The following is a 10,852-nucleotide window of genomic DNA, read 5'->3' as shown; positions in this document are numbered from 1 at the left end:
TTCTGACAGCCAGCCAGCATCACACTGCTCATAGCCCCCGAGGTAGGCGGCGTAGAGCTGCTCCGGGGTGGCAATGCGGGCTCCGATGCGGGCACAGGCCTCCTGGGCCCGGGCGAAGGAGAAAGCATAGCGGGCAGAGCCCTCCCGGTAGAGAAAGACGACCCCTGAGGGGCAGACAGGAGCCGTGAGGCGTGGTCACCCCCACACTGGCCTCCCCTCACCCTCCTTGCCACTCCCCTGGACACAAGGGGGAAAGTCCAAATTGCGCTCACTCTACAGCATGAGGGGCTTAAGTTAGACTGTGAGTAGGATTTCCTCCACCTGAAGAGAGAAAGGAGGTGACTAAGGCTTGTAGCTACGCACTCCTTTTCCAGCTCGGTCTGTGCCTGTCACAGGTGCGTTTGCTTCCCCCTCAGACTGTGGGCTCCTGGGGGCAGCGGTCCTGCCTTCCCCCCCCTCCCCCCAGGAACCTGCCTCCCTCCTGCCCTCACCTTTGACCTTGACCTCCACGGCGTCGCTGCTGTCGTCTATGCCGTGCTGGACCTCGCAGCGGTAGATGCCAGAGTCGTTGGGCCGCAGCTCGCTCAGCGTCAGGGAGACGTCGGTGAGCGTCGCCGGGTAGGCGGGCAGCGCCACGCGGAACCGGTAGGCCTCGCTCACCTTGACGCGCAGCCCCCGCGCCACCAGCACCTCGGCCTCCCGGCCCCCGGACAGGAAGGTCCACTTGACCCGCGGGGAGCCCAGCACGGCCCGGCGGCCCGGCGGCGGCCGCAGGTAGTGAACGTGGCACGGGATGGTGAGGGCGCCGCCCAGCACGCCCTGCAGAGGCGCGTCACCGGCAATGCGCACGCGGAAGGCCCGGTCCTCTGTGGGTGGGCAGATGGGGCCGGCTGGGACTCAGGCGCCTGGGTCCGCGGCGTCCCCCTCCCCCCCGGGGGGGTTTCCACACGCCCCCCGCGGCCAAGGTCCTGCATGCCCACCCCGCACCCCCTCCAGACCTGTCCCCAAAGTCTCCCAGTCGGCTCCGCCCCCTGAGTGGCCCAGCATCAGCGCAAGATTCCCAGGCTGCACCCCAGGTTTTCTAACCTCGCCCCCTGGGTCCTCCAGCCCTGTCCTCAGGGTTCCCCTCGGACTCACCTGCACGATTTCTCCCCCTGCCCCATTCATCCCTCCCGCACCCTAGAGATGGGCAGCCTGCCCCTCCCCTCCCCTACCAGAGACCACAGCTCTTCCCTTACCCCCAAGTGTCCCAGGCCAGGCCTTTCCCCACAGTCCCCCCAATCCTGTCTCCCCCCGGGTCCCCTAAGGCTGGAAGAGGTTGGTGGGACCGAACAAGAGCCGTCCCCTCCCATAGGGGAGACGCAGGAGACGGAGACAGGGACCCCGAGTGGGGTGGCTTACCTGAGCTGTCCCCTTCCAGGGCATCAGCTGAGGCCGCGGGGCCCCGGGCCAGGGCCAGGACCGCCAGCAGGGGCAGGGACAGCAGGGCCATGCTCAGGCTGGTGGAGGGACTTGAGGAGGAAAGATGGGGTTAGACTTCAAGGTGGACCCCCCCCCCCGGCTCCCGACCACACATATCCTGGCCCAAGACGCCCACTGTCCCCTGCTCACTGTTCACAGCCTCATTTCCGATCCTGCCTCCCCGCCAGGGGGCTCTTCCTCGGAACCCAGACGTGGGCACTAGTCAACTTGCTGCGTGAATTAAAGAAAGTTCCTTAAGTTCTCTGGGCCTTTGTTTACTTACTTGTAAAAGATCACCATTACGACCACCTCACAGGGTGTGAGGCTATGTGCTTTCTACCCTAAAACCCCTGTACAAATGCACAGTTGCAGGCACACAGCAGGAGCTCAATAAATGCTCCAAGCATGAGTGGTGGGTGCTATAATACTTAACAATTCCCTCTGCTCTTCCCAGAGGGAAGAGTTCCTTCCTCAAACCCAGAGCCTCCTGCTGCCCCAGTACCTTTCCAACATTCCCTTCCTGCCCCTTCCTCCCTGAGTACCACACCCACCTGGCCTTTTCCAGGAGGGCCTCCTAGACTGAACCTGGGCACCGCACAACTTCTCTCTAGCCCAGCTCCTCCTTGACCGCTCCCTACCCCGCTGTTAACTTATAAGGAAACTCTTCTCTTTACTCGTCGCACCCTCCACCCCCTCTTGGCCGCCTTCTCCCTTCTTCCCAGCCTTCCTTTCTGCCTGGCACGGGCTTTCCCACCGGATCTCCTGGCTCAGAGACCAGCTGGGACAAAGCCCCTGTCTCTGCCAGTCTGGCTTCCATCCAGCCTCTCCCTTCCCCCGCCCAGTCCTAGGCTGGGGGGTGGGCTCAGGGAGGGGGAGGATAAATGGGAGGGGCCATCTCTCTCTTGCTCTCTTGGCTATCAGACACTGTGAGAACCCAGAATATTCCTCTGCGGGTCTCAAAGAACTTACACTCTCATAACGGAGGGGTGGGGAGAGAGGTGACACTGAGAAATGGAACCCAGAGAGGCAGAGAGGGATAAGGCTGACCCAGAGTGCCCGGCCAGGCCGAGTCAGGTCCCAGCAGGGCTGGCATCCGACTTCATCCTTACCGGCCGGGCTACGCTTAGCAGAGCACGAAGACCATGGACTAGGCCAATGGTGCGGCAGGCGGGACGCAGGTTAGACCACAGGCACGACTTCCTAGAGATCAGGTTCATTCCCACTCTGGGCCCACTGTTCAACCTCCACCTTCTTTGCCCTCGCAGGCGCTGCCTTCGTGCATGTCGCCCCCTTCCTGAGCCTGAGCCTCTCTCCCAAGTCCCCGCAGGGATGTCAGGGCCTCCCCACCACCGTAACCTCCATTTCCGCCACCACGGCGGGCCTTCACTGCCTCAGAGTCAGACTTGGGGAAGGAGTGACGGGAGCCAGATGTCCAGGGTCTCTCTGGATGGGGCCAGATCAGAGGACGCTGAGACCGGCTCTGGGCATGGGAGCACTCGGGAGCACTGCTCTCTGGGATGAGGGCGGAGCGTTTGGCGGGAGCAGCTGGGTGCCTGCCGGGTGCTAGGCAGACTGTCCCCATCCATCTGAGCTGGGGCCAGGCCCCTTTCTGGCGCCTTCCCTCCCCTCTCTCTGGGCTGGAGCCGGAGCTGCTCACAGACCAGGTCCCAGCTCTCTGACAAGTGGCCCAGAAACCCATATATTTGGAGCCACTCTGGGACCGACACCCTGGACCCCCCTCTCACCTCTGTCTTGAAGGTGAGGAGGTAAAGGGAGAAGGTGTGAGGCTGATGAGGCCCTGGCCAGCCCGGGCATGGAGGCTCGCCCACCCCCACCTCCGGGAATGGGGGTCACTGACCAGAGGGGCCTGGATTATGTGGTTGCCCCAGTCGGAGACCCCTGCGCTGCCCCCACCCCACTGCCAAGCCCCCCAAGCTTGGGCTTCAGCCCCGTCCTGGAGCAGCTAGGAGTCCCGAGAAAACGGAGTCGCCCCCACACTGGGCACCAGCCTCCGCGCAGGCACCGGCCTCTGCGCTCCCTCCGCTGTCCTCCAGAGCCGGATGCCCTCTCCGTCTCTGTCCCAGAGGGCTCGGCCGTCTTCCTGTCCCTTCCCTGTGCCACACCGTCCCCCTCTCCAGCTCGCCCTTCCCTGCTCCAACTCATTTCTGCCCTTGCCTTGAGTTTCCAAGCTGTTCAGGAAACTTCCCTCTTGTTACCTCGTCATTCCCGTCGGACCACGGACGTCCATCTCCCTCACAGGCACGGAGGACTGCCATCAAGACCAGGCCACGTGTGCGCGTGCGCGCGCGCCCACCCGTGCGTACACACACCCAGCTCCCACCCTCTCCGTGCTGAGTGCCCCCCGCCCCCCGCTGGCAGTCCAAGGTCAGCCCCATAGGAGCCAGCTTCCAGCTCTCAGCAGGCTCAGCAGGAGGGAAGCTCCGAGCTGTCCCCTTTGGTGGCTGCGTGAGCCCGAACGTGCTCGCGAGAAGCCCTGAGGGACTAGCAGAGAAGTCGCACAAACGGCCCTACTGATCAGCAGCGCAGCGAGCAATACTATCAGCGTCACTCACTGCCCAGCTACTGCAGCTCCTCTAGTTCAGAACCTGAAAGGTGGACGGTGCCGAGTGAGCCCTGACAACACGGGGCTGGCAGTGCTGTGGGGGGCGGCGGGGGGTGGGGTCCGTGGATAACAGCGACCCTGGATCTCCCTGCCATTATCTGGAATAGAAGTCATGCAGGCACTCACAGCGCTAGCAAAACTGATGGCAAATGTCTGGGTCCCGCTGGAAGCACGTGGGCAGAGCTATTCTGAGCGAGGCGAGGGACGTGTAAGGACCCTGGGCCGGGGGTTCCCAGCCCGCGGGCAGTGCTAGAAAGGTAAGCAGGGCTGGTAACCGGAATTCCGTCTACCTGATCAGGCCTCTCAAAAAGGCTTCCCGTGTATAACCTTAACTTTGAGAAAAATGCTGTCTGTCCCTTACACCGAATGAGGAACCCCAGGTTCAGGGAGGCCAACTAACTTGTCAAGGTCACACAGAAAGTGAGTGGCAGAGTTGGGACCCCGGCTCCAGGCGGCGCCCGGACCCCCCAGCTGTGGCTCCGGGGAGGGGGTCCCCAGAAGAAGGGCCGCTTCCCGGCTCCTCCCGCCCGTCCGCGCGCCCCAGACAAGGNTTGCAGCAGGAGGGAGGGCAGTTAGACTCCCCGCGGGGCTCCCGTTGGGCAAGGGGCGAGCAGGAGGGACTCAGACTTGGACAGTAAGGGAAGGATGACGGGGGCATAAACGTGGGGGAGGGGGCCCTTCGGGGGAGGCGGGAAGAGGTGCGAACGACCGTGGCCACCTCCCTGTTGGGAGCTCTGATTGGGTCTGACTGCGGGGCGCTCCCACCCCTGCACGGAGAGGGGCTGACTTTGCAGCACAGCGGCGGAGGTTAGACAGCAGAGGCGCGGGTCAGCCGAGCAAGGCAGGGACTCTCTGGACGTGTGGCGGGGGCGGGGGCACTGCATGGACACGCAGGTCATGCCAACCAGTGTGCAACACACAGGCGTTGCTGGGAGCCCAGAGGGCTCCCCCCGCCAGGGCTGCGGCTGATGAATGTGCAGCCCGGTGCCAGGGGGTGGGCCTCGAGGGCTGCCCGGCCGTGGGGGCCGCCTCAGAATACCAATGATGCCCCCGCCCCAGCCCCAGGGCCTCCTCTCCCCTCCGCTTTCCCAGGCCCGCTCTGCTCCTCCTCTCTCTTCCCCCTCCCTCCCGGGACTTGAAGCAGAGCCCCGGGCACAGGCAGTTGCCCGGGTTCCCTCTCCGGGCGACCAGCATGTGGGGGATTTGATCCCCATAATCTCCGGCAGCACCCCCAAAATGTCCGTGAGGTGCCTGTGCTGCAAATCAGCCTCAGGACAGGTGTCTGTCCTTCCATTTAAATGGCACCCACGTCCCTCCCTCCTGTACGGGACTCGGGGCTGCCCGCTGCCGACGCGCCAGCTGCCCCCGTCACCACCGCCTGGACTCTACGCCCAGTGCTGTGGACTTGGTGCCAAAGGGCTTTCTAGAAGCTCACAAGAAACTCCTCCCTGAATCTTTGAGGAGCTAAAGGTAGAATTCTGGCCTCTCCCCGGACACCCATCTAGTGCGGAGACAGGACAGGAAGGCCTGGGCGTGGGGCTGGTACGGCCCTTTAGTAAGAGGGGTGACCCAGGCAGGGACGTGAGCCTGGAGAGGACAGAACAGGTGCCTGGCCGAGTCTGGGGAGGGAGAGACCTCCATTTATTCATTTCATTAAATAAACATTAACAGAACGTCCACTATGGACCACGCACTATTTTAGGACCCAGTCCTCTGGAGAAGGGGGACCTGGCCTTAGGGCCAATCCGGGCAGCGCCTGGTAGCCCTGGCCTCCCTTTGCCCCCCTCAGACCTCGCAAGCGCGAGCTGAAGGAGGCCCCGCCTCCCCCAGGGCAGTGTCAGCCCGGGTGGGGGGCATCCAGCCTGTCCCCACAGCGCCTGCTCAGCTCCACTTGGGGCTTGAGTCCAGCCAGGCAGAGCCAGGCGACCAAGTGGCTGAAATTCAGTCTCAGGGGCGGCTTGCGTGTAACCACAGCCCTTGCCGCGGGGGAACCTGGCTGTGATGGGGAAAGACGGAGAAAGTGACCTTCCTCGCCACCTCTCCTCATGACTACAAGTGTGGACACACATTTTGGTGTCTCCTGGGGGAGTCCAAGCTTGACGGAGGCCGGCAGCATCTGGGGCTGGACCAGGGCTGGTAGCAGACAGTCTGTTCCAAGAGGCAGGCCCCTGCTGGGAGACCAGACGTGGTGTGGGGACGGGCGGGCGAGGGCCAGGGCTCGGCAGGCGGCGCGCGGAGGTCAGACCCCTGGTTCGCCATATGCAGCGGCCAGGACTCGGGAAGGGCCTCGTTCCTCAAACCGGTTCCCGTTCTCAGTTCTGAACAACAGGGGTGCCTCCCATCTACGGCACCGGGTAAAGGCCACTGCACTTGGCCCATGAGCGAGCTCGGCAAAATCTAGTTCTTTTCCTTTGCCAGCCACACACACAGGCACACATGCCCCGAAATCTGCACAGGTCTGCTGGCCGGGCGGTGGGCGGGCCGCTCCCCTGTGGGTGGGGGGAGGACTCATTATCTGAGAAAGGAGGAGCCCTTGTCTGAGGATTCCCCAGGGGAGGAAATGAACGCCTCCCACACTTCCGGCTCTGCAGATTCACATGGAAGTCTAGCACACCTGCTGATCAGGGCCTTGCCTTACTGCCTGTACTTGCATCTTGTCCCTGGCCCCGCAACCCCGCCCCTCCCCCATTTCTGTCCCTTTCTGAGAAGAGGCAAGAGCCAAGACCCCCTCAAGGTCTCTGAAAGGGACCTTCAGGGACTGGCTGAGAGCGGGAGGATCAAGGGAAGAGGAGGAATTAGAGCGAGATTTTGGGGAGATCCTCCTGCCCCTGTAACAGAAGGAGAAAGTGTCAGGAAGCCGCCGCACCTTCCGGACAAGGAAACACACCCGGGGGTGAAGCGACCGTCCAGGGTCACACAGCACGTGATTGGCTGACCGTGACTAGATGCCAGTCTCCTGACGGATGCCCAGGCCGGGGTTCTCGCCAGGGCTCCAGCTGTCTCTCAGGGGATAGAAATGGTAGAGGCAGAGAGAGAGAGAGAGAGAGAGAGAGAAGGAGGGAGAGTGAGGGCAGCCCAGCTGGCCACCCTCCCAGCCTCCTGGGCCCTGGGGACTTTTCCCGTCTCTCTGCATGAGAACAATCAGTCTCCGGCCTCTCCCCCTCCCCCGCTCCAGGCCAATGCTGAGGCCACGACCCACGTTGAGAAACATACCCCCCCCCAGGTTCTTGCAGCCCCCGTTCGCCCCAGTATTCGCCCCCAGGCTTCCTCAGTGGCCTCCGGGCCACAGTGGCCCCTGCAGCCCCCTGGGCACCTGGCCCCACTTTCCCAGACTCCAAGGTGGGGCCCAGGCTGCTCAGTTCCGCCCCCCTACAGGCCCTGCAAGTCCTAGAGGCATGTGGGCCCTCTCCGTGGGGCCGCGGGGCAGGGGCCCGCACAGCTGTGCTGGGAGAATGGGGGCTTTGATGGCTCCTGAAAGGGGCCAGGAAGCGCGGGACCCCAGCCCAGGCGGGGAAGGGGCCAGCCGTGTTTCCGGGGTTCCTGCAGCTGAGGGCCAGCGTGGGGGGGGCGGGGTGCCAGGGCAGGCGGGGTGGCGAGGGGGCAGCCGTGGGACCTGCGGGCTGAACGGCATCTTGGGAGAGGCCCTGAGCAGGAGCGGACGGCCCTCTGCCTGGAGGGGCGTAAAGCCTGTGTTCAGAGGGGACCACCAGACTGTTCCCCAAAGAAGAGCGGAAGGGACTGGAGGGCTGGAGCCTGAGACCACCCAGGTCTCCTTCTAGAAAAAGGCTCCTCGCAGCCCCTCTCCCTGTGCCCACCAGCAAGAGCTCGTTCACTTTTCTGTGGTGCTGGGGTAGCGCTTGTGTCTGTGGGCCTCAGTTTCTTCACCTGTGAAATGGTAACAGCATCCTGTTTTATGGTTCTGACGTTGGAGCCACATAAACAATTTATACAATTAAAACATAAAACCGGGGTGCCCGAGTGGTGCAGGCGGTTAGGCGTCTGACTCTTGATTCAGGCTGAGGAGGTGGGATCGAGCCCCAAGTCGGGCTCTGTGCTGATAGCACGGCGCCTGCTTGGGATGCTCTCTCCCTCTCTCTCTCTACCTCTCTTTCCCTCTCTCTGTCTCTCAAAATAAATAAACTTTTTTTTTAAAGTTTTATTTATTTCTAGGAGAGAGAGAGAGAGAGACAGTGTGAGCAGGGGAGGGTCAGAGAGAGAGGGAGTCACAGACTGAAACAGGCTCCAGGCTCTGAGCTGGCAGTCAGCACAGAGCCCGACGCGGGGCTCGAACGCACGAACCGCGAGATCATGACCTAAGCGAAACCCAGACGCTTAACCGACTAAGCCACCCAGGCGCCCCTAAATAAACATTAAAAACACGTAAAATTAAATTTGAAATAATTAAATCAATTTTAGATTAAATTTAAGAGAACACAGGGATGCAATCTCTATAAATCTGCAACAAGGCGGGGGCGCCCGGGTGGCTCAGGCGATTAGGCATCTGACTCTTGTCGGACCCGGCTGGTTTGGCTTAGGTTATGATCTCATGGTTCGTGGGACCCAGCCCTGTGCTGACAGCGTGGAGCCTGTTTCGGACTCTCTCTCTCTCCTTCTTTCTGCCCCTCCCCCCCAATAAACTTTAAAAAATGAATAAAACAAAGTGAAACAAGTGTGCATAACCGTAGATGGTATTGGAGGCAAAGCCACGTGGGAGAATTTTCTTTCCAGTGATTACAAAATGCACCATTTTGACCATTCATCCCTCGGAATAAAAAGGACCACGGAGAAATCATAATGCTGGCATTGTTATTTCAAAATGCACTATTTCTTTTAGGAAGGCAAATAAGTAATTATAGGAATGGTGTTCAGACTAAGAGTTTCAGTGTGAGAAGAAGAAAGTCAAGCAAAACTGCTAATGTTTCACGTGAATTGGAAATGACAGCATGAACGGGTGACTCATATGCACAACTCTCGGGTCGGCTGAAAAGGCGGAGCGGCAGTGACCACCCGCTGACACTGTGCGCCCCCTGTGACTGGACTGTGGCCTCTAAATGGTACTCCCCGCTAGCAGGAACTCGGCCTCTTGGGGATGGCCCAGTCAGGGGAAGGATAACTTGTCGTACTTAAGAATAAAGGACATTTTGAGACTCAGGTCAGGCTCATGTCAAAGGGACCCAGTAGCCAATTTGTGAAGACTCCTGTTGGCCACGATGAAATGTCAGCATTAAAATGAATATTGACTGCAAGGGATTGAAGCAAATCAAATATATAAAGCCCCAGAATTCATAATGATCCTAAAAGATAAAATCTTTGGGGCGCCTGGGGGGCTCAGCCGGTTGAGCGCTCAACTCCGGCTCAGGTCATGGTCTCACAGTTCATGAGTTCGAGCCCCGTGTCAGGCTCTGTGCTGACAGCTTGGAGCCTGGAGCTGCTCCAGCTTCTGGGTCTCCCTCTCTCTCTGCCCCTCCCCTGCTCACACTTTGTCTCTTTCTCTCTCTCTCAAAAAATAAACATTAAAATAAATAAATAAAAAACATGATCTGGGAATTCGGAGCCACTGAGTCACGAGCACACGTGGGTGAGTGTGTTTGGAGAGCACCGGCGAGCTCCGAGGGCAGGGAGCCTGGACTCACACAAGTCCGATCTGTGTCGAACCGAGACTGTCTCAGCTCACCTAGGGCCTCAAGGGGCATCTCTGTGACCAGGCTTCAGAGGAAGAGGAAGCCCAGGCTGCTTCACCGGAGTGGGGGGTGGTGTCGCATTGATGTCCTGATGTGAGCTGAAAGGGAGGAGGCTCCCACACTGGCCACCCTAGTTTGCAGGGGGGAGGTGACTGGGGAGGAGGAGACTGCGGGGGAGGAGGCCTTTGTCCCCCACGCCAGGGCCCTGAATGGAGCAGTTATGGCAGCGGACAGTCAGCCCGGGCTCTGTCACCAAGGCTGGCAGAGCCGCTGTGGGCTGCTTGGCCTGTCAGCTGCACAGATGCTGAGCCCTCGACATGGTGGCGTCCCTCAAAGAGACCGACCAGCCTCTGGGAAGCATGGTGGCCACAGTGTACCTCTTTTGATCCGAATGGAGGGGCGATATTTCCTTACTGGGATTATGCACATTCTAGTGTTTTTAGAGAGAGAGGAAGAGAGGGATAGAAATGAGCAGGGGAGGGGCAGGGAGAGAAGGAGACACGGAATCGGAAGCAGCTCCAGGCTCTGAGCCGTCAGCACAGAGCCCGACGCGGGGCTCGAACTCAAGAACCACGGGATCATGACCTGAGCCGAAGTCCACGTTTAGCCGACTGAGCCCCCCAGGCGCCCCAGATCATGCGCATTCTGGATATGGACTTGCCTTCCGGGCCCACGTGCCAATATCCAAGGACACAAAGGAAATGATTTATCCCATGAGATCCCACACAGCGTCCCCTCTAACCAAGGGGATCCACTTTACGGTGCAGGGGAGGTGACAAGGACACAGTGTGGCGTCCGTGGGCCCTGCGGCGTGGCAGCCAGGTGGCCGAATGCGTCCGTGCGGCCTCTTTACAGCGCATCCAAGTACCAGCTTGGGGAACGACACCGTCTGGGATTGGGGTCCCGGACGTCAACATGAGGTCTACGTTTTGAACGGATGGCGCCACATCCCAGATGGCTGGGCATCCTGGCACCCTCAGCCCCCGTGGCCCGTCTGCGGGCTCTCTGCTTCCTGTCCCTGTAAATTCAGCCCTGTGGGATCAGAAGCCCTGGTGGCTGGGGGGGGGGGGGGGGGCGGCGGCCCCCC

At 60.9% G+C, this 10,852-nt stretch overlaps 2 protein-coding genes across 2 annotated transcripts in view; both read right to left on the bottom strand.

The window, feature by feature from the left end:
• The window catches only part of BCAN (brevican), a 7,871-nt gene extending 5,805 nt beyond the window's left edge, over positions 1–2,066 (bottom strand). The window contains exons 1-4 of the mRNA XM_077764076.1: positions 2,013–2,066; positions 1,402–1,511; positions 492–866; positions 1–164 (exon numbers count right to left, since the gene is read on the bottom strand). The exon at positions 1–164 is cut by the window's left edge and continues 1 nt beyond it. Of these exons, the coding sequence (XP_077620202.1) occupies positions 1–164; positions 492–866; positions 1,402–1,492 (630 nt within the window). The 5' untranslated portion in view covers positions 1,493–1,511; positions 2,013–2,066. The remainder of the gene's footprint in view (positions 165–491; positions 867–1,401; positions 1,512–2,012) is intronic.
• A 1,975-nt stretch (positions 2,067–4,041) lies between these two features.
• Positions 4,042–10,852, bottom strand: part of HAPLN2 (hyaluronan and proteoglycan link protein 2) — a 14,661-nt gene continuing 7,850 nt past the window's right edge. Inside the window, exon 6 of the mRNA XM_077764075.1 lies at positions 4,042–4,067. Within this exon, the coding sequence (XP_077620201.1) occupies positions 4,042–4,067 (26 nt within the window). The remainder of the gene's footprint in view (positions 4,068–10,852) is intronic.

The sequence above is a fragment of the Crocuta crocuta genome, unplaced genomic scaffold (genome assembly GCF_008692635.1).
Source record: "Crocuta crocuta isolate KB4526 unplaced genomic scaffold, BGI_CrCroc_1.0 scaffold528, whole genome shotgun sequence".
In the NCBI taxonomy this organism is placed as follows: Eukaryota; Metazoa; Chordata; class Mammalia; order Carnivora; family Hyaenidae; genus Crocuta; species Crocuta crocuta.
Note: the sequence above shows the minus strand (reverse complement) of the source record. Positions and strands in the feature narration are given on the sequence as shown.